This window comes from Oryza brachyantha, chromosome 3, assembly GCF_000231095.2.
Source record: "Oryza brachyantha chromosome 3, ObraRS2, whole genome shotgun sequence".
Classification (NCBI taxonomy): Eukaryota; Viridiplantae; Streptophyta; class Magnoliopsida; order Poales; family Poaceae; genus Oryza; species Oryza brachyantha.
The window spans coordinates 25205135-25231227 of NC_023165.2; the positions used below are offsets into that span (position 1 = coordinate 25205135).

At 43.2% G+C, this 26093-nt stretch overlaps 5 protein-coding genes across 5 annotated transcripts; 4 read left to right on the forward strand and 1 right to left on the reverse strand.

The window, feature by feature from the left end:
• Window positions 1-1960: 1960 nt before the first annotated feature.
• On the forward strand, window positions 1961-3433 carry LOC102714715 (protein LIFEGUARD 2-like). The gene is made up of 2 exons (XM_006650510.3): window positions 1961-2383; window positions 2493-3433. The coding sequence occupies exons 1-2, from the start codon at window positions 2119-2121 to the stop codon at window positions 2972-2974; spliced, it is 747 nt and encodes a 248-aa protein (XP_006650573.2). The 5' UTR covers window positions 1961-2118; the 3' UTR covers window positions 2975-3433.
• Window positions 3434-3827: 394 nt separating this feature from the next.
• Window positions 3828-8250, forward strand: LOC102712521 (serine/threonine-protein kinase STY13-like). The gene is made up of 4 exons (XM_015834576.2): window positions 3828-4917; window positions 6749-6861; window positions 7077-7610; window positions 7699-8250. Exons 1-4 carry the CDS (start codon window positions 4599-4601, stop codon window positions 7912-7914), a joined length of 1182 nt encoding a protein of 393 aa, XP_015690062.2. The 5' UTR covers window positions 3828-4598; the 3' UTR covers window positions 7915-8250.
• A 651-nt stretch (window positions 8251-8901) lies between these two features.
• Window positions 8902-11210, forward strand: LOC102714996 (pentatricopeptide repeat-containing protein At3g22670, mitochondrial-like). Its single transcript, XM_006650511.3, has one exon. It carries the CDS (start codon window positions 9447-9449, stop codon window positions 11094-11096), a length of 1650 nt encoding a protein of 549 aa, XP_006650574.1. The 5' UTR covers window positions 8902-9446; the 3' UTR covers window positions 11097-11210.
• Window positions 11211-11651: 441 nt separating this feature from the next.
• Window positions 11652-21679, reverse strand: LOC102715280 (ATP-dependent RNA helicase SUV3, mitochondrial). Its single transcript, XM_006650512.3, has 17 exons — window positions 21420-21679; window positions 20586-20700; window positions 20225-20346; window positions 19954-20144; window positions 19644-19784; window positions 18934-19056; window positions 17693-17770; window positions 16981-17149; window positions 16736-16848; window positions 16535-16615; window positions 15603-15668; window positions 13683-13747; window positions 13528-13573; window positions 13331-13447; window positions 12825-12916; window positions 12644-12748; window positions 11652-12095 (listed from the first exon to the last, which is right to left on the reverse strand). Exons 1-17 carry the CDS (start codon window positions 21490-21492, stop codon window positions 12056-12058), a joined length of 1737 nt encoding a protein of 578 aa, XP_006650575.1. The 5' UTR covers window positions 21493-21679; the 3' UTR covers window positions 11652-12055.
• Window positions 21680-21882: 203 nt separating this feature from the next.
• Window positions 21883-25004, forward strand: LOC102712796 (autophagy-related protein 16). The gene is made up of 5 exons (XM_040522621.1): window positions 21883-22032; window positions 22154-22286; window positions 22500-22681; window positions 22786-22981; window positions 23747-25004. Coding segments are annotated over exons 1-5 (1533 nt in total). The 5' UTR covers window positions 21883-22030; the 3' UTR covers window positions 24767-25004.
• The last annotated feature ends 1089 nt before the right edge of the window (window positions 25005-26093 follow it).

Here is a 26093-nt window from a genome sequence, read left to right on the forward strand (position 1 = left end):
TATTGACCTATTGGGCATTTACCTTTATATATCCGTTGATTCCCACTCATTATTATTGTCACCCCAGGGTTCATTTGACTAGAATTAGGGTTAGTCAATGCTTAGCCATGCTTAGTTCAACTAGCTCACCAATTATCATTTAATTACTGTTACACTTTGATAGACCTTTAATGGTTGTAATCATTATTAATCTCCCGATGTGGATTAATAATAACTAAAATATTGCTTATAGTGGGCTATGGGTGCATGGTTTTGAGAGTCGTGCCCATGTCAGTTAAGGACCGATTCTCAGGAAACCCTGGAAGTCTTACACGTACTAACCACAAGCCAGAATAGGCAAGGTGAGACTCGTAATCTAGCTTATCCCTATTCGACGTACCAAGGCAAGAGTGAGCGTGATGGAGTATGGACGGGCAATCGTGGTGTAACGAAAGCCTCTGCTGCTTCCGGATTCACCAAGGCACAAGAGGGGACTGCCCGACTTGGTGTAAAGGAGGGGGTGAAACCTGAAGTGCGGTGTGATTGTCTAGGGAGGGTTAGGTGAAAGGTCTTATCATGGTTTCTGTACTGAGGTATCGTGGTGATACGTTGGGGCATGGTAACATGCTTGGGAGCCATGTCTTGTGGGTAAAGTTGTACACCTCTGTAGAGTAAAACTATTCGAATAGTCGTGCCCACGGTTATTGGGCGAACTGACAGATTCACTGGGATTAGTTGAACCTTTTATAACTTGATTAATCTTGGAAATGGTTTGACCCTGCGCAACATGGTGTAACATTGGCAGTGGTTTGGGTCTGTCGTAACGTGGTGTAACGTTGGACAGAGGGTTGACCCTGTTGCAGTGTGGTATAACATTGGACAGTGGTTTGGGCCTGTTGCAACGTGGTGTAACATTGAACAGTGGATGATTATTTTAAATGTACTTTACTTTTTATTCGGTCTATTTTATTTATTGCTTTGCTAAATAACTGCAGCTTTTGTGCAAGTTAACCTTAGCCTATCCTTGTTACCCTATTGCATTCATTATTCTCCTCTCTTGGGTGTTACTTGTTGAGTACGGTGGTTTGTACTCAGCTTTGCTTAATTTTTCCCCCACCAGAGCAAGTGCCAGAGAATGCCTGTGGTGTGAAGCCGTTATCGCTAGCTTTACTTGTTGAGTCAGAATTCAGAAGAAGATTGTTTCCAAGGTTAAAGTAAGGTTCAGTCCGCCGTCGAGAATGCCTGTGGTGTGGAGCCGTTATCGCCAGCTGAAGCTGAAGATTAGATGGTCTAGTCTTGTTTTTCTTTTTCCGCTGCATTTCGATAGATAAGTGTTTTTATTTGTTTTTAAGTCGTGAAACTATGTATTAATTTATCATAGTGTATACTCGGACTGATTCCTGGACCGAGATTTAATACATGCCATTGTTCAGAAATTTGACGTAAATGTCTGAGCGTGACAGCCATCCTATGTCAAACTGGTCTCATTCCTGCCGCAAACCATTGTTGTTCCGAAAAGCAAGAAGAAATCACAAGTACTGCAGACAACATGACGGCACAGCACATTTTTACTGCTGCAAACCATCTACCATTCCTGTCGATAGCTAAGCTTAGCTAACTAACGTTCATGCTTTGCTTCTCCCTTTGGAAACCCCACCATAGCAGCAAATTCAGCATAGAACCGTGGCTTGTGTCCTGCCACGGAAAACCAGCGCGAACGCACGAGGCACGACGATAACCCCCGTCACGAAGCAAAAGCAACGCACAAATCTCTCCCCCTCCAGACGCCACCAGAAAACGGAACGGAACGGAACGGCGGCGGGACAGCGCTAGAAGGGTCAGGCCCCCACACCCGCCCTCCCCGTGTGGGCCCCACATGGCAGGGTCAAACGGACCCAACCGCCTGAACCCTCCGGAACCTTCACTTCCTCTCTCGCGCCCTCCTCCTCTCCACCGCTCGTCCGCCGCCTTAAAAGAAAGCTTCTCCCCACCCGCCGCTCCAGCCATCGCCACCGCGTCCGCTCTCGGAGAGGAGATCGGAGAAGGCAGGCAAACCTCGCCGGCGCGATCACCGAGAGGAGGAGGAGGCGAACATCCATCCTTGGTAGTGCCGTCGCGGTCGAGAGAGAGAGAGAGAGGATGTATTTCCGGCCGCCGCCGAAGGGGCCCGAGTATGAAGCGGAGACGGGGATGGCGGCGCGGCCGCTGTACCCGATGATGCTGGAGAGCCCGCAGCTGCGGTGGGCCTTCATACGGAAGGTGTACACCATCCTCTCCATCCAGATGCTGCTGACCGTCGCCGTCGCCTCCGTCGTCGTCTACGTCCGCCCCGTCGCGCTCTTCTTCGTCTCCACCTCCGGCGGCTTCGGCCTCTACATCTTCCTCATCATCCTCCCCTTCATCGGTGAGCGCGCACTTGCTCCTCAAACCCAAGTCGATTCTTCCATTCTGGTTAATCAATCAATTTGCCTGAAATCTCATCGATCGATCTCCATTTCGATCAATGGATGCAGTGCTGTGCCCGCTCTACTACTACTACTACCAGCGCCACCCGGTGAACCTGCTGCTTCTGGGGCTCTTCACGGTAGCGATCAGCTTCGCCGTGGGCCTCACCTGCGCGTTCACCAAGGGGGAGGTGATCCTGGAGTCGGCGATCCTGACGGCGGTGGTGGTGGTGAGCCTGACGGCGTACACGTTCTGGGCGGCGAGGCGCGGCCACGACTTCAGCTTCCTGGGCCCGTTCCTGTTCGCCGCCGTCATGATCCTCATGGTGTTCGCGCTGATCCAGATCTTCTTCCCGCTGGGGAGGGTGTCGATGATGGTCTACGGCGCGCTGGCGGCGATCGTGTTCTGCGGCTACATCGTCTACGACACCGACAACCTCATCAAGAGGTACTCCTACGACGAGTACGTCTGGGCCGCCGTCGCGCTCTACCTCGACGTCATCAACCTCTTCCTCTCCCTCCTCACCCTCTTCAGGGCATCCGAATCGTGAATTCGTGTTGCTGTGTATCTGGTATCTCTTACTATTATTTAAGCTAGCTCTGATGTATGCGCTTCCTTCCTTTTGCTCGTGAGTTGTGCCGGCCCAATCTGTAAAAATAATTCGCTGATTTTTGTTTGCTTGCTTGTATGATGGCAGAATGGATCAAAGAAACGAAATGAAATGAAACAGAGTATAAGTATTTATTACTCTGCTTTTGGTCTCTGCTACTGAGAGAGATCGGTGGGTGAAAATGAAATGGCGAGGTGGTAGTAATTTGCTTTGAGTGCATGCCTTCCACGTGGCGTGTACGTTTGGATGCGTGTACGGCTAACGTGCACTGAACACGTACGTGCCAAGTGTGTATCTATTTTGCTTATGTCCTAAAGGGAAGAATCCGTACTTATGTAACCATCTAGAGTTAACCTAGAGTAAAGACGTAAAGGAGTTAACCTAGAGTAAACATGTAAAGTGGAAGGAGTCATCTATATATATTTATAAATAAAATTTTTATATACATACGTATAATGATTTAAAGATAACCGCTAAAAAATAAAAATAAAATATAAAAAAATCTTAAAATTAACTCACAATTTAAATTTTGGTAAGCCGGTAGAAAAATTCTCAAGTGAAGCACACGAATCGCGATCTCAGGGTACCTCTGTTCGGTTAACGCGGGGGTCTTCTTCTGTTTCGGGGTCCCCTACTGTTTGGGCTGGGCCGGCCCGTTCTATCCCAGTTGGGCTGTGGAGGCCCAGCAGCCGAGCGAGCTCAAGGTGGAACCCACCTGGTCAGAGTGACCGACCGTTCAAACAGAACGAGCCGCATCTGCTGCGTCTTCCGTCCACTGGCGAAAAACCTGCAGCAGCAGAGAGTTTCGCCGTTTCGTTTCGTTTCGCTCGTTAACGCGGTTCGCTTTGTTTCGCCTGCAACGCAAGGGCAAAGCCACGAATGGGTCTCCCTCCCTCCATTCTCGCCAACGTTCTGAACCTCACGTAGCCGCAACCCCCCAAAATTCGAGCACATTTTAATCGATCGATTTGATTGGATTTCATGGGAGATAGCTCCGTCTTCTTGTAGGGTTGGATCAAGAAGGGGCTAATTCCATCCGGCATTAGCCTTCTTCTTGGTTAATTTAGTTTCTTTTTTAGTGTTTTTATTATTAAGGCAGTTCTTGATTCCTCCCTCTTGATTGAACTTCTTTCTTTGCCCTGTTTACTTACTTCCGTTTTACATCTTCGGTGCTGTCGATTTCTCACTGAGATCTCTTCGTTTTTTTTTTGTTTCTTTCCATTTGATTTTTGCGCATCACGGCTCAAATTTTCGGATGGATGCATTGCGTGTGCGCTCCCTCGATATCTGTTTGTAGACACGTTGCATGGGTGCGTTTTCTTGGAAGATTTGGGGCTTTAATTGAAGCAAAGAGAGAGAGAGAGAGACAACGATTTCATATCCATCTCCTCCTGCATTAGAAACAAAAATTTAATTTGGCGCATCTAGGAAGAGACCATATAAGGAGGAGAAAGCAGGTTCTTTCCATTTCTCGCACACAGAGAGAGCCAGGGCAGATCGTACGTCCCATTGTGTTCCTCCTGTTCTTGCCGTCGAGGGGGGGCGAGCCGATCGAGAGCCGGCCATGGCGAGCAGCGGCGGCGCCGGGTACAGCCGCAGCCGCAGCCTCGGCGGCGGCGGCGGCGCCGACGTGTTCGTCCGGGCGGCGGACAACGAGATGTACGTGCGGGCGGACAAGATCGACCTCAAGAACCTGGACGTGCAGTTCGAGAAGACGCGGTCGAGGGCGTGGCTGGAGCAGCAGCGGTCGTCGGCGTCGGCGTCGCCGCTGCCGCTGCTGGAGTGGGAGATCGACCTCGCCAAGCTCGACATCCAGAGCCAGGTCGCGCACGGCACCTTCGGCGTCGTCTACCGCGGCACCTACGACGGCCAGGACGTCGCCGGTAAGCAACCAAATCGACCACCGCCGCCGTCCTTTCTTCCTCTCTTTATACTGTTGCCGTGTCATGAACGTGCATGTCGCGCTTGCTAGCCGTACTACGCCCGTACGTCTCTAACACAGCTTTGATATGGTGAATCTGAGATATCGTCTCTCATCAAAAGAGATTTTTTTTAAAAAAAATACTAGCGCTTGTGTTTTTTTCCCCTCTTTTATACTGATTTTTGGTAGCAAGGTGTCATTTTTATTTTCCTTACCATGTTTTTGCTTTGGGTCGGTTAGTCATGGGCAAGAACATAGAACCATAGTGAGTGATAGTGGGGTGGAAGATGGTGATGGCAGTGATCACACTACTGGTCGGGCAGTGCGGATCTAGCCAATAAGATTAGAAGGTTCTGAACAAGTTATAATGAGTTTTAGCTCTTGTTTTTATTGATCTTTGCCATAAATTTTAAGGGATATTCGTGGGAGCTCCAATAGCTTTAACGGGGGTAGCAGAGGCTCAAGCCCCCACTGCCTCCACGTTAAATCCGTCCCCGCTGGTCGGTATATGGGAGGTGAAGACCGACATTAGTGGAACAAGGAGGAGAGGGGGGAAGGCGGGCTTATGGCTTTGATGGAGAGGAATAGGAGACTTTGGTTGCTAGGGGTGAGAACTGAGAAGGATGGTGATGGAAGAACTATGTTGACCGCCTTTTTTTCGGCTCTAGCGAGGGAGTGACCACGTGAATCGGTGCATCCATCAAGAGGCTGTTGGAGGTGGCCATCCGTGCGTCAGTAGAGACTGTTGCGGGTGGTGGAGAAGATGGGAGATGACATTTGCGAAGTCTATTTTGGGTCCCACGTGTTGCTAAAGATATGAATTGGCATGGAGCGTAAGATAACAATGATGTAGTGACGCAAGTTATGTGAAAACGGTTGTTTTAAAGTCTTAACCACGTGTGGAGAGTACATTTATTGCGTAAACAAAAGTGAGTTTCTCGGATCCACGTGATCTCAATGTTATTCTTTAGATTTTATAGATGTGTAGTTGTCATGTATTTAACATTAATCAAAATGGTAACTTATCTATTGCCTAAGTAAACTTTTTATTTAAATTTTTTCCCTTAAAAAGGATGCAATTTAGTCAAGATTACTTCCACAAAATAGTCACAAAACATTAATAGTTCTTACATTTTTCATTAATGAGTGTAGATTATTTGAAACCAGTTTCCTCTGCGTCACCAAAACAATAGTCTGGGCTCCATGTGTAAAAAATTGACAATCTTAACGGAGACAACACCTTAATTGCTTTCTGTTTTTGTTTGACGTGCTAAATGTATATTGGATTTGTACCATTTACAACTTAAAATAGAGGAAATTGAAGCAGTGAATTTCTTGATTGGGAAACTTTTAATTTCTAGTTTGCTCATCCATTTGGAAAGAACATGGAAAAAATTTTAACTACGATTTTCTAGTACCATATATACATCGGTATGTGGCCATTTATTCAAGGGAGTACACCTCTATATATTTTGCATGCATTCAAGTTACTTGATAAAATTCTGGGTATATATTTTTTCTAGTAGTAAATAGACACCAAAATCCTCCTTATTACTTGTTTTATAAAAAAAATGACTCATTACTACATTACGCAATTATATTGCATAAGCTTATTTTTATAATTTAAATGGCCCCAAACATTACTGTTGCCTGTGAATATGGTATCATTGATCCAAGCGATAACATGAATCTAAAGATATATATGTTTGTATATAAATGGCCTTTGCTGCTGCAATGCATTTTACATGCTATATATATTTACATGGCGGTGCTCGATGTGTGTTGAAATCCAGTGAAGGTGTTGGACTGGGGGCAGGAGGGGCAAGAGTCGACGGCGAAGCACCGTGAAGCCTTCGAGAAGGAGGTGACCGTGTGGCAGAAGCTTGATCACCCTAACGTCACCAAGGTGCTAAAATTTGAATGTGAAAATTTTCATTTGTAGTTGTTTTTCGGCCTTAATTTTTATATCGCTAAGAACATATATATATAAAAACATATTTATAAATTATCTTTTATTTGTAAATATGTCGTTCGACTTTTTTTTTTTCTTGAGCAATCGCCCCTGTCCGTCCTGAACGGTGTTCGATCTGGCTGCATGACGGACCATGTATGTGCGTGCAGTTCGTGGGCGCGTCGATGGGGACGTCGCAGCTGAAGATCCCGTCGGCGAAGGAGTCGTCACGGTCCGGCGGCGGCAGCGGCCGCGGCGGCGGCGGGCAGCGGTGCGTGGTGGTGGTGGAGTTCCAGCACGGCGGGACGCTGAAGACGCTGCTGTACAGGCACCGGGACAAGAAGCTGCCGTACAGGAAGGTGGTGCAGCTGGCGCTGGACATGGCGAGGGGGCTGAGCTACCTGCACGGGGAGAAGATCGTGCACCGCGACGTCAAGGCGGAGAACATGCTGCTCGACAGGAAGAAGACGCTCAAGATCGCCGACTTCGGGGTGGCGCGCGTCGAGGCCGGCGGCGACGGCGGCGACATGACCGGTCAGACGGGCACCATCGGCTACATGGCGCCGGAGGTGCTGCAGGGCCGCCCCTACGACCACAAGTGCGACGTCTACAGCTTCGGCGTCCTCCTCTGGGAGACCTACTGCTGCGCCATGGCCTACCCCAACTACAGCCTCGCCGACATCTCCTACCACGTCGTCAAGCTGGTCGGTGCATCCACATCGTCTACCTCGTCTCTCGATCCCGCCGCCATGGATCATCTGCCTGAGCTTTTTCTTGACGATGATCCGACAGGGTATCAGGCCGGACATACCCCGCTGCTGCCCGAAGTCGCTGGCGGACATCATGGCGAGGTGCTGGGACGCGAACCCGGACAACCGGCCGGAGATGTCGGAGGTGGTGGCGCTGCTGGAGAAGATCGACACCTCGCGCGGCAAGGGCATGACCCCCGTCCCCGAGCACGCCTCGCAGGGCTGCTCCTGCTTCGGCTTCCCCCGCGGCAGCGCGTGATCCAGCCAGACTGCCTGCCTGCTCAACCGTCGAACACCATGGACGGACCTGATTTTGTTTCTGGATCGATCGGTCGTGATCGATCGATCTGTGAATGTTGGCTTCGATTCTCAGCTGTGTTGTTGTTGTTCTAGCTTCCTTTTTGCTATGCAGGATCGATGATGCTGTCTTGGCGTGGATTTTGTGATGAATTGTTTCATCTTAATTGACTGGCTACATTGGGGAGAAAAAAAAAGGAAAAAAAGAACTGGTGTTTTTAATTTGGATCGTGGTATGACCGAATTCCGATGCGGTCTGTCCAGTGATTGCAATTTCGGAACAAATTTCAGTTATGTCAGTGGGTCCAATAACGATATTATTTTCTAAAATTTTCGAAAATACCATCTATATTTTAGATTCATGTATTTTTTTTGAGAAAACAATCGTTATTAGCATTTGAATTTGAAGATTTTTTGTTCAATTTTTTTTAAAAAAAATCTGAAATTTCCGGTAACCAGAAATTTCGATCCTATGGTGCAAAACAAAATACCAAAATTTCAAACCATGAGTCTGGCATGGCATGGAGCATCGCCGGCGACATGCGGAGCCCAGTCTAGTTGGCCTGCTGAGTGGAAGGGAGGGAGCGAAATAGAGGATCAACCCATAGTTTTTAAACAAAATTGATTTTGTAGCATCAAAAGTTCACATTTTGAGTTTATAGTACTGAGGCCACACATTTTCTTATATTCGTAATATTAATGTGTTTTTTAAATTGTATACAAAAATTAATCATCCCATATTCTTAATTAACCTTTTAACTTGATTGTTGTTAACACATCATTTATATTATTAAATACTTATTATAAAAATTTAAAAATTTCATTATTTTTTAGCACGGCGCCGGCACGAAACCGGAAAAAGGGACTATAGAGAAGATCAGAAGAGCCCACAAGGCCCAATAGGTATAAAAGCAGCCCATAAGGCCCAATAGACGTTCCTGCTTCTCCCACTCCGGCCTCCGGTGAGCTCCGGCGGGATCCTGCCGCCTTCCTCCCCAGATCGCCGCCGCCTTCCCAGCTCCCCTGCCTACCTTGCCTCTGCCCGGAGGTGAGCCTCGGCGAGACCCCCACCTCCGCCTTCCCGTATCGGCGCTGGCGAGGTCCGGCGGCACCGGCTCCCCGTGCATCCATCTCCTCACCTCGGTCTGGCGACCGTCGCTGCGCCGTACACCGTTCGTAATCTGCGCCTCCCGCTGGGGTGAGGGCGCCTCTTCGCGGTTCGCGCATCGCCTCCCTCCTCTTCCGCTCCATCGCTCCCCGTGCTCTCCCCTGGGCGCCTCCCACCCGGCTCTGTCTCCATTGTATGCGCTCCCGCCGCTGCCGTGCACACCGCTGTGGCGTAACCTCGAGCACATCACCTCGTGATCTGTAGCCTTTGCGCACTTTTGAGGTTGCGCCGGGACGGGGACGGGCGGACGGCCGAGGTGCGAGGCTTTGCCTGGCTGCGCACGCGAGGTGCTCGACGGTTTGCCCGCCTGCCCTCCAGGCCAGAGGATGCGCCGGTGCTGCCTGATTCTTGTTCCTTCGTCCAAGAAGTTCGTGTCTCACAGCAGCAGGCGCACCACAGCGTGCTTCTCTACCATTGGGTTCGATCTACCTGATTGGTTCAGGAACCCCGATGGCGATGCATCATGTGCCGGTTTGGATGACCAGGAGGACATTTTTGTGCTCCCGACTGAACTCAACCCCTCGGATGAGCAGAGCCAGAACAGGAATTCCAGGCCGCTGTCGATCCGCAATGCCTTCCCTGCCTCCCATGAGGACGCAGAGTTCGAGGCCGATGTTGATGAGGTCAGCAGGATCCTCAGTGCTCGCTTCGCGTCTCCTGAGGCCATCGTGATAGCCATGGACTGCTACTCGGTCAGGGTTACGGGCCACCTTGTTGACAAGATCCTCACGAGGTTCAGCAACGATTGGGTGGCGGCATTCGGGTTCTTCATGTGGGCCGGCACTCAGGGAGGGTACTGCCATTGTGCCGACTCATATGACTTGATGGTTGACATACTGGGTAAATCCAAGCAGTTTGATCTGATGTGGGGTCTGATCAATCAGATGGTTGAGGTTGGGGGCTTGGTGTCGCTCATGACGATGACAAAGGTGATGAGAAGGCTTGCTGGAGCAAGCCGATGGACTGATGCCATTGATGCCTTCCATAGGATGGATCGATTTGGAGTCGTGAAGGACACAAAGGCCATGAATGTGCTCCTGGATACATTGTGCAAGGAGAGGAGCGTGAAGCGTGCAAGAGGCGCCTTCCAAGAGTTGAGAGGGACAATACCTCCTGATGAGAGTAGCTTCAATACTCTGGTGCATGGTTGGTGCAAGGCGCGGATGCTGAAGGAAGCTCTAGAAACAATGGAGGAGATGAACCAGCATGGGTTCAGCCCTTCTGTGGTGACTTACACGAGCCTGCTAGAAGCATACTGCATGGAGAAAGATTTTCAGACAGTTTATTCTCTCTTGGATGAGATGCACAAAAGGCGGTGTCCCCCAAATGTTATTACATATACAATTGTGATGCACGCTCTAGGGAAGGCTGGGAGAACACGAGAAGCACTGGATATGTTTGACAAGTTGAAGGAGGATGGTGTTGCTCCAGATGCTTCCTTCTACAATTCCCTGATATATATACTTGGCAGAGCTGGGAGGTTGGAAGATGCATACTCTGTGGTTGAGGAAATGCACAAAACTGGAATCCCCTCTAACGTTACAACCTTCAACACCTTGATTTCTGCTGCTTGTGACCACTCTCAGGCAGAGAATGCCCTGAAGCTTCTGGTTAAGATGGAGGAGCAGTCATGCAAGCCAGACATAAAAACATACACGCCATTGCTGAAGCTGTGCTGTAAAAAACAATGGGTAAAAACACTTCTGTTCCTAGTGTGTCATATGTTCAGAAAGGACATTAGCCCTGATTTCAGCACTTACACGCTGTTGGTGAGCTGGCTATGCAGAAATGGGAAGGTTGCCCAGTCTTGCTTGTTTTTGGAGGAAATGATATCAAAGGGTTTTACTCCAAAACTGGAGACATTTGATCTTGTGATGAAGAAGCTTGAGAAAAGGAATCTGCAGATTATGTACAAAAAGATTCACATGCTCAGGACACATATAACAAATCTGAGGCACACTAATTCCTTTCAATGAGGGAGGACGATGATGGTGGACAGCATAGCATTGTGCTGCGCTGTACCTTTGGATGTTCAATACAAATATGTTACTGATATGTACTGCTCAATACAAAATGCCAACGATTAATTATCCTGCTTTTCAACTTTACAGTTACTGAGATGTTGCATAGAAACTATAAGCATAATGCTAGTTTCAATGAAGCATCAAAAGTCTCAAAAACCAAGAATTCATGTCATTCTCAAGTAAATTTGTTAGATCAACGTCTGAAATATAATGAGAACACAAGCAAGTAGGCAACGGATGATTGATCGGCAGTTAATTATTTGCAGTGCTACAGTAACCCTGGTAATAATTTGCCACTGAGCCGAATTAACAAGCGTAAGAGTGACAAATGATTAAATTGATGATAAAGCTCAACTTGCTCCAGCTCACTCCGGCACATATAAGCATGTGTCGTGTGAGGCCTAAAGAATGAGAATGCGTGAACGTAGGCAATTGAGGGAAAGCGACTTGGCATGCACAAAAGAGGTGTATCTGCCGAAGAGAGCACATTGCAAAAAGGGGAGTGTAACTACCGAAGAAACAAATGCTTTTCTGACATTTACACCTTTGATTAGAGTTACTGGCGCTACATTGTTCCATGGAACTGAAAGTGGCATACGACAATACAAGTTAGAAGTTAATAATTTTAACCGTCTATGTTAATAAATTTAACGAACTATTATAGTATAATTTAACGTAATGTACAGGTCAATTTGTGTTAGAAACACAAAAAAGAGTAATGAAAGAATAACTACAAAGTCGTCAAGATGGAGGATATCTGCTGCAATATTGACTGATGATTCCATTTTAGCTGTGTCATCCATAAATGTATTGTCGCCTCTCGTCTGCCATAAGGTATGCAATCAGAAGTCCAGAAGTTTGCTCAAATCGGGACTGAATGTTGTGAGGCAACTTTATAGTATATAAGCCTCTTATTTTGATCTCACATCAATTTCTTGAAAATACTTGCGCCTGTTCATTAAGGGAGTTACATAAACAAATGCATTAAAACTAAACATAACAATCACACCAGCAATCTTTCAGTAAAAGAGTGAAGAAAAGAAAAAATAGCAAAATGACTTTTACCAACAGGACTTGAAATATATTGCTATTTGGTAATTAGGATTTCATATGTTTTGTGGTATTGTAATACAACCCATCATTTTTAAAAGTTCACAAGCAATCTAGCTTCTGTACCATCCCACAGTTGTGGGCAATTAAAACCCAACGCAAGTCATCATAATTCATAACCATTTCATAGAGAATCAAATCACATAGGAATAGACATTTTTTTTCTGACAGAAAATGCTAAAGGGCAAGGAAAAAGATCGACAGAGAAATACATGCATTTTTAGTTGAGACCCCTTATACTTTTCATTATCCACTACATGTATGATTTATCCCTGGAGTTAGATTAAAACTTCGTAAATCCTTTTAGCATACTCACTTCCTTTATTAAATGAAAATAGTACCAGCCGTTTTTTTGGGGGGTGGGGGTGGGGGTGGGAGGGAGGTCATACAATTGTGATGCATCATAGTCTCGATGCACATTCTTTGACCTTTGTAAAAACTTCCTTTTCCCTTGTTGCTGCCAACCGGACCTTTCCAGATATTCTTCGATCAACCTGATATTACCAGAAATAAGACCTCCAAAGAATTTATCAGTAACAAAAAAAAAAAGTAACCCTAAATGGCACTCACATACTACAGATTGACTTCTGGGAAGCTGCCAATTCACGGTCTGGGAAGGAATCCTCCATTCTGAAGCTCAACCACACATACAACTCTAGGACCTGCATTTAACATAGTGATTGATTTAACCGAAGAAACTGTTTGTGGACAGTGGTGAAACAGAAATCTACTGTGATTAATCTACATATTGTTTGAGGCTGCCATGATCAATTTGTTGTACAATCGTTTGGAGACAATGTTATACTGGAATATAAAGTGTCCAGACCACAACCTTTCTGTCCCTATCCTTAATTAAGTTTGAATATGAAATTTTACATGACCACGGGATAGATGTATAACAGCCTTTACAGAATTAGATAATGCGCATGCTATCACAAACCTTTGCATCAGAACAAAATAATATGTGTAGCATCGTAGCAGAGAACCTTCACAAGATAGTATAATAGTACTGCCTGACAATAGTGGGGTACTGTCTAATGATAAATATATACTGGAGACACAAAATGTACAATAACCTTGTGAATCGATTCAAGCTCCTTCAGTTGATTGTGTGATTTAGGCACTTGGAGTGTCCCAGGTGTAAATATCTCCTTAAGTCGAACAATTCCTTTCTTTGCATAATTTTCTGCAAACTGCATCTCGGAGAAATTAGTGAAGTTGTTTCCGGATTCAGCAAAAACGTAATGAATAATGGTAGGATAAAAATGATTGCCTGAATTAATCCTTGAGTAGATATATCATCATCAACGTCCACTGGACTGCAATATAATTATAGTTTCAAAAGTGTATAACTGGCATTATATTTTGGACAAGAACAGCTGTGAAGAGATTGATATAGGGTCACAGATTCATAGTAGTACAGATCACCTGAGACAGAAGAGGTATTTATCATACAATCCAAGTGGTAACTCATCAACAATAGCAGCAACTTTCTGTTAATAATACAAGGAGTAAATGTTACTACACAAAATGTTTGAAACTGTAACTCAACAAGAAAATATGCTTGGTAGAGTTCACTATTCTGTAAATTACTACTCTTAATGAAATTCAGTGACCATTTCTGGGTTTTCCCCGCAAAAAGGTAGAGTTCACTATTATTCTAACTTCACATTTTGCAAAAATGCAGTGTTTGAAAGTAGGTTGTCAGTGATTTCTACCCAGCTGATCTGATTTTGATATTTTATTGTGTTCCTTTTAGAACATGCCATTAACCAAGAGTAAATTATACCTCTAGCTACAAAACCATCCATGTTGTAATGTTGCACCCCAAGTACGGAAATCAAATAATGCAAACAACGCCCATGAATTAAATGGGTAAACCACTCAAGTTTTAGTCGACAAGACATTCAGGTGTAAGAGTTATGCTGATGTGAATGCAGAGTGATGAATATGCATGCTGCCAATTTATTCTTTACTCTTAGTCTTTATCCTCCTTTCTATCGCTCCCCATTCCTTTCTCTTGTATACTCTATGCCAAAAAGTGTTTTCATATTTTGAACCTTTAGTTACAAATAATTTAAATATAGAACAGTATGTATCTTATCTCCCAATTGGAACCTTTTAGCTTGGCAGACTGCTGTGCCTCAAAAGTATCATGATGTGGCAAGGATGTACTCACAGTGCATGGAAAACTACTGTTTATGTCTTGGCAATATTGCTTGCCATGCCACCATGGATGGAATGTGTGCATGGCCAAAAGATTTATTTTTTTTTAAAAAAAAATCCTCTTGTCAAACTGGGCTTGAACCACCAAGCACGCAAGATGATGAAAGATGAGCATATCGCCAACATCTCAGTGACTGATGCATCAATGGTTGTGGGCTGCACTTACCCTGCTGAGCTCATGACAACAGCAGGGCCAGAAAATTTTTCTTGCCTCTTCATACTCTACTATGCAGCATGTTTCATCATCACCTCTTTTCCTTTAATTTTTGAAATATTTTCCCTTGACTTCAAAATGGATAACTATTTAGTGTCATTTGTTCCTGCATGTATTGGCGTTTCCTTTAATAATAAGAAAATAATTTGCTGCCTGTTTGGCTAGATTGTAAGAATATCTTTTCTCAGTTTCAGTTGCCACAGTCATGAGACTCATGAACCTTATTGCTATACTACATGCAGGCTAAATTTTTTATTCCTCATAGCTCCCTCTTGAACTAGTTCAGCATTGGCTCATGAACCGTATTACTACTACCTCCATTCCAAAATATCAAATATTTGAAACAAAAAGATCAATCCATTCCATTACTACTACCTTTAGAATTAAAGTCAAACATTTGAAACAAAAAGATCAATCACGTAAGAATAATGTTACTAGATTTATCATTAAACAAACTATCATAATATACAACTCTTTTATTTAAAATAACATGTTTTTATAAATATTATTGGTCAAAGTAGCATCTCAAAGACTGAGTTTAGACCTAAAGGTAACTATATTTTGGAACAGAAGGAGTATATTGTATGCAGGCTAAGTTTCCTATTCCTTGACCTCCCTCTTGAACTAGATCAGCATTGACTCTGGGCTGCACCAAGAGGCTAACGAAGCTATAGGACTGACCACAGCACTGAGAAATAGTGGGGAGGGAGAGGGTTCTTTATTAAGGATGACTTGTACTGGTTTTGATGGAACAGTGTAAAGAAGATGATTTTAGTGTGGAGACTTGAGAGTGAAATTTGGAGTTTGAACAGAGTCAAGAGATGCAACATTAAGTCATTAACTCACTCCTAGATTATTATACCAATACAGAAAATGGTACTTATGGTGGGAAAGGAAATCTAAAATACCAGCATATCTTCACAATCAGCAATGAAATAGTCAGGAGATAGTTTAGCCTTATCCAAGAAATGCTCCTGTGGTAGAATGAAAAGAGAAGCAACAATTTAAGATGCATACCCTGACCAGAGGAAATAACTATCAATAGACAGAAGCATTGACAATTTGACATATATTTAATGCTTAAAAAAGGGTAACAAGTAATTGAGAAAGAGGTAGGTTGAGAAAAGTACAAAAACACAGAGTGAATATACTTTATAACTATTGTGAACAAATCAAAGTCAAGCCGAAGTATAAACAGATACAAATAGGATATATCATAATATGGCTAAATTTTATTTTAGGAACAATACAGTCCATGCCACTGCAAAAGTTTCCAGGTTTACCAAACACCTGAAGAATTAAAAAACTCGACCTGCGTAGAAGAAAGCCTCCAGTCATTAAGCATAGAAGAAGACCTTCTCACACAGGTCAAGAAAACCTCTGAACCCCAGCCCCACCCTTACATAGCGGCACTGCAGACCAATGAGAACGACCATCAACCTGGGTTGGGCCTTAGACCTATGCTTTGGTGTAGGACAAACAAGGAGATTTTTTTAACCCCAGTCCGAAATTTGCTCCCACGGGGAGTCAAACCCAGGACCTGAGGGGCGCTACTAGAGCCACCTAACCAACTCAGCTAGAGGCCCGTTTGCAACACCTGAAGAACTAAGTAATGCTTTGCAGCTCAAGTGCTACAAAAGCATAGAAGAATAGCACAATGCACCATCCAAATTCAAAGGACCACACCCATATTGTTTAACAAATCTGTAATGACAATTCAATAAGCATAAATATAACTGATTTCTGCTTGTTGCCATATACAATATCAAGAAGAATGGGTTTGACTATCTGAACAATATAGCATATACAATATCAAGAAGAATGGGTTTGGCTAGCTTACCAATACAGGGTGAAAAAAGTCAGTTCCATGCAATCGTGAATACAGAGACAATAAATCGAAAGTGGGGAAAAGTCCAGCACGCTGAAGAGAAAGCAGTGCAGTATTAGCATGTATTAAGCTATGAATCATACCAAGATTCTTGCAGTTATCATCAAATAATAAGAGCTGAACATCAATATATCTTACGGACAGGGTGAGCACCTCTATAATGGGAGAAGGTGATTTCAGAGCTGAGTGTAGTAATGGAAGTTGATCAGCATCTAGACAGGTCACTTCACCAACTGGGAATTTAGATCCATATCTCCCAGCCCTGCCTACAAAATGAAGACAAAGTATAGCAACATGAAGAATATGCTCAATTCACTGCTCAAGCACCCTCCAACAAGGTACCAAGTGATAATGTAAACTGTGCCAGAGGCAAAACTATTATGAAACAAATCTAATACCAGCAATTTGTTTGATCTCGGGCACAGTTAGTTCCCTTTTGCAAATGCCATCAAACTTCTTCAGTGTAGAGAAAATGATTCTAGAAATGTTGAGATTAAGACCCATTCCAATAGCATCACTAGCCACTAACACATTAAGGTCACTGGCTTCATCATTGAACATTGTCGCCTGCAAACTCAGGCAACAGATTAACCAATTTATTCAAATCATCACAGCATCATCAAGAATAAAGCATAACATGGCAACAAATTTATTTTACCTACCAATTTCTTGAAATTCCAACTAAAATTAGTGTTGGTTGTGTTTATTTTAAAATCAACTTATACATAACTGATTAATCAACAAATTGGTAACTGAAAGGTCAACTCAAAAACATTTAACAGCAATTAATATTCCTTCAGCACCGCTGATTTTACCAGCTTTAACCATTACAAAAAAACACTACTTAATAAACTTCATGCGACTCAGCTATCAGAGACCTAATAAACTTCATTTAAAAAAATCAGCAAGATGAAATTTTACAAAAGAAATATATACATTGAGCATAAGGCAAGTAATGCATCGCATCACATGTTAATATATTTTAAAAATGAAAGGATTGATGCTTTAGCATTAACTTTTAACTAGTTAAGGATTAAGGAGCTAGAGACATGTGAGAACAAGGCGTAAACTATGATGGTATAATAGCAGATTCCCAAGTAAAGGAAGTACCTGTTTTGTTCGAGTTTCTGGTGGCAATGAGCCATAGACTACAGAACAAAGATGCTTACCCTCCATTTCAATTCTTCTCTGCGTGCAAATTTCCAACATAAGAAAGATAGCTAAGATTTCACATCTGCCCCTGACTAAAGCTAGCTTAATTGGTTTGAATTTTTTCAGATCATGGATTTGCAGTTCTTATATCCACTCCAATTTATTTGTAGTATTAAATTCATTTGCAGTATTGAATTCAGTAAATATCATGAGAAGCAAAAGGAAAATAAACATGATTAGATGACTTAACAGGTCTTCAAATCACATTTATGTAAAGCAGTAAGTCAGATATCAAAGGACTAGGCACCCTTTCAAAGCATGTTACATATCAACCTCTACTCTGGCAACATAATGTAATTATTAGCATAAAATATTAACTAATATTGCACAGCTCTCCTTAGTCCCTATTACAGGCCTACAGGAGTTCTTACATGGTTGCATTGCTTACATAGCTTTACATGTTCCCCAACTTCAGTGTTAGGCAATTTATTCAGGCAATATCAGCTCCAATTTAACCAGAATTTATGCATTTTTGAGTAAATGTGGATAGAAGCACAATTAATGAAATAGTCTATATATTATTAACTTTTACATCTGCTACTCATATTAAACACCTCAGGAGCTACACCAGAAAAGTAGTTGCATGCAAAGAATTGGAATTATATACCTTTAGAAGAAAAGCTTTTTCTGACAAAACTGTCATGTGAAAGTTTTTCCTTTTCATTTATCACTACTGTAGTGGGCCATCTAGATTGCCTTACTAGTATAGTCTTGTGAATAAAAATCTACAGAGTTTAAGTGTAGAGTAGACATATGTAGTCAAAAAAGTGATCTCTCCCGTTTTTTCCCAGGAGGGATTAAAAAGGTGAAATGGTAAAGTTAGTAGATTGCCCGACACACATGAGGTCATGAAAACGTGGATGCCAAGAGTGGTATGTTGTCATCCTTGGTAGTTAGAGTTAATTTATTTCCAAATTTAAATGCTAAGATTAAGTTGTGAAGGTACGCTTAGCAAAGATGGCATTTGAATCATCACCTTCACCAAAATTAAAATGAGACTTTCCCAGCTAATTTTTTAGTTCTTTTTTTGCAATAATTTGTTACTCCTCTAATTACAGGATACCGGTCAGATAGATACCATGTCTTTCAAAATAAAGTCTCATCTGCAATGTTGCAACAATCATTTGAATAATACCAACCTTGAGCATATATATCGATTGTCGAGAGAAAGTTACAATGCAATCCCCTGCCTTGATGTTAGAGAAAGACCCAAGCGTAGTCTTCAGAGGAACTAATGGAGATAACCTCTCATAATACTGGATCTGGGTAGAGGCATACGACCAGCAAATCAGAATATTTGTTATGAAAACATGTAGCTTCGATGTTTGCATCAGTACTAACACCAAAACAAATTTTATTGAGCAGGACTAGTTTCTCAAGTTTGCTTGGAATATTCTCTGCAAATACAAATGTCAGCTAATCATCCACAAAAGGCAGATGCATATGACATTGTGATAGCATATTACTTTCTCTGGTGTAGGTCCCAAACTAGTGCTAATATCATGATGGGTGCAATTTAAATTGTTGGGCAGGGCCTTGAATTGGTATGTGGTAAAGGTCACAAGATTGCCAGTGCTATCCACATAAGTATATCTCAGAGAACCATTGTATATCTTAAGTTAAAACGGAATGATTTGAACATCTTATGCATGGACCTTTCGAAACAATAAAAAACTTACACTTGCAAGAACATATGATTTAATATTGAAGTTGTGTCCCATACTAGGTAACTATACCGTCTATGTTATCGTTTTATAGTGCCAACAAATGTAACTTTATAAATACTACATTGTTTTGCCAGAGCAATATAGTTGGTAAATTTCAAACAATATGAGTTTCAGTGACTTACCGTAATCACATCACCGGTAGGTTCGAGAATTCGCTGAATGAGAGGAACCACAGCTGGGTCACCACAAACATGAAGCTCATCTGAACAAAGCCCCAGAAGTGCACGAGTAAATGAAAACCCCCTCGATCTACAGCCAACCATCTACTAGACGCAGATAATATCAGAATGATGAGGAAATGAGCAGCATTGCAGCAAAATATGACTGGCTTGAGATATATTCCAAAAAAAAGGAATGGCAGTTCTCTTCATTACTATATGTACTATGAATATACATTTTCTTAGCATGTCTACAGAATGAAGGTTGAAGTACCTGAATTTCATCAATAATGGCACATTGATAATCAGTTGTCACGTCAGCCATCTCAACTGTTACTGAGCTATGCTTTGCACCTTCAATTTCTTCCTTTTCTTGTCCAGTAATTAAGTTACAAGGTACATTAGCTTTGTTTAGTCTTTGAGCTACCTCTCGTGCTAACAATCTAAGAGGTCCACAGTATACTCCTACAGAATTTATTAATAACTCAGAGTAATCATTATAATTATATATTAATTTATTATTACTAAGTAGATCAGAATACTACCTGAAGAACTTGCTTCTAATCTCTTGAGGGCATTATGCGTTTTCCCACTGTTTGTAGGTCCGACATGTAAAAATACATTGCGCTTCTTTTCTCGGGCATTCGGATACCACATATGAGGGTGTCTATTGTTCAAAAGAGTGCGGCACTTAACTCAAGTCTTTAGGAGAATATGAAGTGTTTTTCTATACTAGATGTCGGTGTGTAAAATTTAGGAAACAACAATACTGTGCATCCACACTAGATGCCAAGTCAAAAAAAAAAGAGTATTGTATACGTGATAAAAAAAATTGTATGCTCAGAAGAACTGTAGGAAAATGGGCTTGCATATACATAAAAGAAGGCTGGACAGATGGATTCTTACGTCATATCAGTCAAATCAAACTTCCCAGAGCTGTGATAGTTCCTCTGTAATCTCAAATTGGATGGTTGAACAACGTTTACACCAGAATTGAAGCAAAGGCAGCGGAAATTGGCATCTATGAGAAGCATGGACCATGTAAAGCATAAGTGATTGGCAAATATGTCTTACAAACCATTGGACTTTGACACTGAAATACAGTCAGGAACATAGGCAATTACACAGAATAAAGTTGTGCAACATAACATCAACGTCACACAGTCATGATTGGTAACTAAATCTCAAAATTGAACTGTCCATCGGAAACATAACTTTCTCACTGTATTCAACGTTAATATATTGAGGTTACATTTCCCCGCAAAATAAGTATCTCGACAACATATTCATATCCTCTCCCATTATGGCAGTGACATTGCGGTCACTGACATATGAGACTGTAGGAGAATGAGATTTCACATGTCAGTGATCGTAATGGCAATGATATAATGGCAAAGGATCTTAGTCCCTCGACAACTATGATCCCTTCTAATCACAACCAACAGAGATAAAAAGATAATTTTGTTTCCTCCCCAAGGAGCGACATCCAATTTATAATGCTCCATTGCTCCTTTTCCAATCGAACATGCAACATAAACCTACTTCATCGCCCATAACATACCTATAGCTACACATACACCACCATTTTCATGATCGAGAATGAACGCTCCCTGGTTTTGGCATTTCGCCGGACACATGTGCCGCACAAGGCACCGCGCCCCCCCCCCCCCCCCCCAACCCCCAAACAAACGCAACGCACGATAATCCAAACATGCCATATCAGGGAAGGCGAGAACAAACCATGGACAGAAAAGGACGGCGCAAGGGTCGAATAGAGCGCCCTCCGGCGCAGAAGCGCCGCAGCCACCGTCATTGCGCCCCTTCCTCCTCCTCCTCCCTCAACTCAGGCGGCGGTGGCGGGTAGGAAACAGCAACGACCTCAGTCCCCCTCCACGCAGCGGGGAAGAATCCAGCGCGATTGCGAGAGGAGCACACCAGCCGGAGGAAGCGCGGAAGCCGGCGATGGGTCTCGCGGCGCCGGAAAGCGAGGCGGCGGAGGAAGCGGAGGTGAAGATTGGAAATCAAAAAAAAAAAAAAAGGTCTCGCGTGGTAGCCAAGGCCGGAATATTCCATCCTCTCTTGTTATTGGGCCTGTTACTTGGGCCTCCAATTGGGCCTAAGTCACTGATGGGCCCAAATGGGGGCCCAAGAGTGCCCGGGTCCAAGTCCAGCTCGGCTTCGCTTGCTTTCCTCCGCCGTTTCGTCTTTCCTCCGATCCGCTCCGTTGCTGCTCCCCCAACCGAAGCCGACCTCGCCGGCGAGAACCGAAGCCGCCGCGCCGCCGGCCACGCGGCCTCCTCTTCCTCTGCGCGAGCCCGCGGAGCCTCCTCTCCGACGGATTCCACCCGGCAATGTGAGGTTTTTGTTTGGAACCGGGGGGGTGGGGGGGGGGGGTGCGGGGTGCTGTTCCATGGAATCTCTGATGTTGTTTCGCTTGCGTGGGGGGAGGGAGTGATTCCTTGGTTTGGGTGCAGGACGGTGGTGGAGGCCGAGGCCGGCAGGGAGGCGATCCGGCGCGCCCTGCGGTCTCTGCGGCGGAGGCATCTCGTCGAGGAGGGCGCCCACCGCCCCGCCATCGAGGCGCTCGCCCGGCCCTTCGCCGCCCAAGTAAACCAATCTGACGTCTCTTTTTTTTTCCCCTATCCTTGCAATTTATTTCTTGCTTTGCATAATGGAATGGAAACATTTGTATAAAAATTTTCGTCATTATAAATATCGGATGCTCCCTCTAGAGATTAGAAAAAACCGAAAATAGAAATTATTGTGTGCTGAATTTTTTTATGGGGCTTGCTTAGTATATTTTTTTTCACTCCCTTGTAGGCGGTGGAGTGGAAAGAGAAGGCTGAGAAGCATGAATTGGAGCTGCAGCAATGCTATAAAGCTCAGTCCCGTCTGTCCGAGCAACTCGTCGCCGAGATAGAAGAGGGAAAAGCATCAATAGCACTACTTAAAGAGAAAGAAACATTGATTACTACTTTGCAGAATGAACTCGAGCGAACTAGGTATTGGATGTGATGGATAGTTTGTGTACTGCTTGATTGAGTACAATGCTTGGTTGTGGCTGTGCAGAATCATCAGCTCATGTTTTGTGCAAACACTTTTTCAGCGAAGAAAATATACAGCTGAAGCAATCACTTGAAGAAAAAACATGTGCTTTAGATCTTCTAATTCAGGAGCACCAGACAGTTAAAGCTGAACTTGAACAGGCTTTAACAAAGCAGAAAGTGGCAGAAGATGAAAACAGGAATCTGATTGATCGATGGATGCTTGAGAAGATGAAGGATGCAGATAGGCTTAATGAGGTACATTATTTTCTTGTTACTAAAACTGTAGCTTCCAGCATATGTTGTTGCAAATCAAGATTGTTCAGCCATTATGTTTTCTCTTTTAAGGACCTGGTTGGCTCAATAATATGGCCAAGAAAAGATTGTACTCCATACATGTTATGTTATATCCCTACCATTGTTTCGCTGGATCAACAGTCGAGATACTTCAAGTACCATCATTCTTTTCCTGACATAACACAGGAGACTTGTTGCACTGTAGTTCACCATCTTCAATGCCATTTCAGTGACAATTTACTACTCCCTCCGTTCCATATTATATGACTTTTTAGGTGTGCCTAGATTTATGCATGTATCCATGTATATGTTTTGTATATATGTCTAAATTCATTAGTACACATGAATCTAAGCAAGACTAGATAGTCTTATAATGTGGAACGGAAGAAATATGTTAGAATATATCAGCTCTTTAATTTTACTTGAATACTGTGTGTTGTCTTCAGAAAAGACTTTTTAGCAGTTTTCAGACACTTTCCCCTTGATTATACTGAACTGAAGTACTGAACAATTGGTCACAACAGTCGAGTAACTTATTGACTGTACATAATGCTTGGACTCTTTGGCTTCTATACATTAAGTGGGAGTAGAAGAATTAACTAAAATATCGATGATTGTTTTAGTAGCCAAAGATCCATTTTACTATGCTTTACATTGATAACTGTTCCTGCAGTACTAGTATATACTAAGAAATTATTATTTTAAATGGGGTTAATTTTTGTTCAGGCAAATGCAATGTATGAGGATATGGTCCTAAAGCTGAAGTCTGCTGGGGTTGGTGGTATACAACACAATGCACTACAGGAAGCTGATGGCATCATTCGTCGTTCTGAAACTGGGTACTTGGACATGGAAACACCTATCCCATCTACATGCAGAATCACTATCCGTGCTCATGATGGTGGTTGTGGATCTATAATTTTCCAGCATAACACAGACAAACTAATCAGTGGTGGCCAGGATCAAACTGTCAAGATTTGGTCTGCACACACCGGTGCTTTAAACTCCACTCTACAAGGCTGTTTGGGGTCTGTCAATGATCTTGCTGTGACTAATGACAACAAGTTTGTGATTGCTGCCTGTAGCTCTAACAAATTGTTTGTATGGGAAGTTAATGGGGGGCGCCCTCGTCACACTCTGACTGGTCACACAAAAAATGTTTTATCTGTTGATGCAAGCTGGGTGAAGAGCTGTGTTCTTGCTAGTTCATCTGCCGATCATACTATCAAGATTTGGGATCTTCAGACAGGCTTCTGCAAAAGCACCATAATGTCGGGGAGCACCGCCAACTCACTAGCTTTCATTGATGGTGATATCCTTTGCTCGGGTCATAGGGATGGACACCTTCGGTTATGGGACATTCGTAGTGGAAAATGCACTAGCCAAACATTTGCTCATCTTGATGTCAGCTCTGTTTGTGTGTCACGGAGCAAAAATTTCATTCTTACAAGTGGAAAGGATAACGTGCACAACCTTTTCGATCTTAAAACAATGGAGGTTTGTGGAAAATTCAATGCCATGGGTAACAGAGTGGTTGGCAGCTGGGGCAGGCCTTGCATAAGCCCTGATGAAAACTCCATAGCTGCTGGCGCTAATGATGGGTGTGTATACATATGGTCAAGATTGAAAAAGGATAGGGTGCCAACCATCCTACAGGGCCATTCTTCATCAGTAATTTCAAGTGCATGGTGTGGGCTAGGACCTCTTGCTACCGCTGACAAGAATCATATTTATATCTGGACTTGAGACCTTTGGTACAATTGTTCATCAAATCCAGGATTTTGAGAGTTTTGCTCCAATGTATTGATGTGTGTCTCGCTTTCTTCCAAAAATGCTAGTTTACATGTAAATACCTTAGTTTCTAAGCATTCTTAATAACTAAATCCGTAAAATTGACAGTAAAGTTCACTGGCTTACTTTCCTCTGACATCTGTTAATTATTGGTCAATGCTCTGCTGGCCTTTTAAGGCAGCAGTTTTTAGCATGTGCAGTTGCTGGTCTATATGGTTCTTGTTTGGAGGTGAAATTGGACAGCCATTCATCACAGCTTCAATCAAACCTTATGGACAAATAACATTGGATTTACAAGCATGGATTCTCTTTCCATCATACATCTAGAGGTGTATATGAATATTACTATTTGGATAATAGTTGCCTTGTTATGACCTATCATTGTCTTGCACAGTTCTCTACCTCAGTTAGATGTAGCTTAATTAGAGGTGATATTTAGTGAAATACATTTTTTTCCTCCAACTTGCTAAAGCTACAGTTCATCAGAAAATGATAAACAGTGTAAGCAACTACCTCGGCAAGTTGCAAGCAAGGGGGGATGTATAGCCAGCAACCCTTTGTGCCCTTGCAGATACTTGAAGCAATGAGAGCTGGAGCGGCAATTAGGTATATTGGGATTATCGACTTGGAGGTAATACTGCAGTCTGCAGTCCTTTTGTTATCTTTTGCAAGATTTTAGTATATCAGCTGCAAATTAGGCATGAGTTTGTTGATTTTGTTCAAATGAGGAAGACTAGTGTGTCTGTAGAGTATTGCACTCGCATCAGATACTCAAAACGAGCAAGTTAAAGTCTGTTTTTATAAACTACATCTGACATAAGCAGATTTACAGTGTAGATAGCACCCTATCGGTATAATTTTATTGCCCCAGTACACCCTATCACACCACACCTTGAAAACAATCCACTGATAAACTGGTTATCACTATTGTACTTCAGTTCAAGTGTACAACTGATGATCTGAAACCTAAAATCCACATGAATTCGGAATTCCTTCCTTGCGGCTGATCATCCTGATTCCTGAACGTGTTCGGAGTAAAAGTGCTCAATTTTGCACTTGCATCTGGAGTTCAGACGAGCAAGTTAATCTGCATATTTTTTTTAACAAACTTCAGATTTACTGGTTAGAGCATGCATCAGCAGATGGACGTACACAACACCCTGTAGGCACAATTTTGCACTCCACATAAGCTCAAGCTACAACATGGCCAGGCCACCTTAACAAAACAATCAATTGATAATGCAGCTAACCGTTTTAAGAAAGAATTCTACGGTTCAAGCGT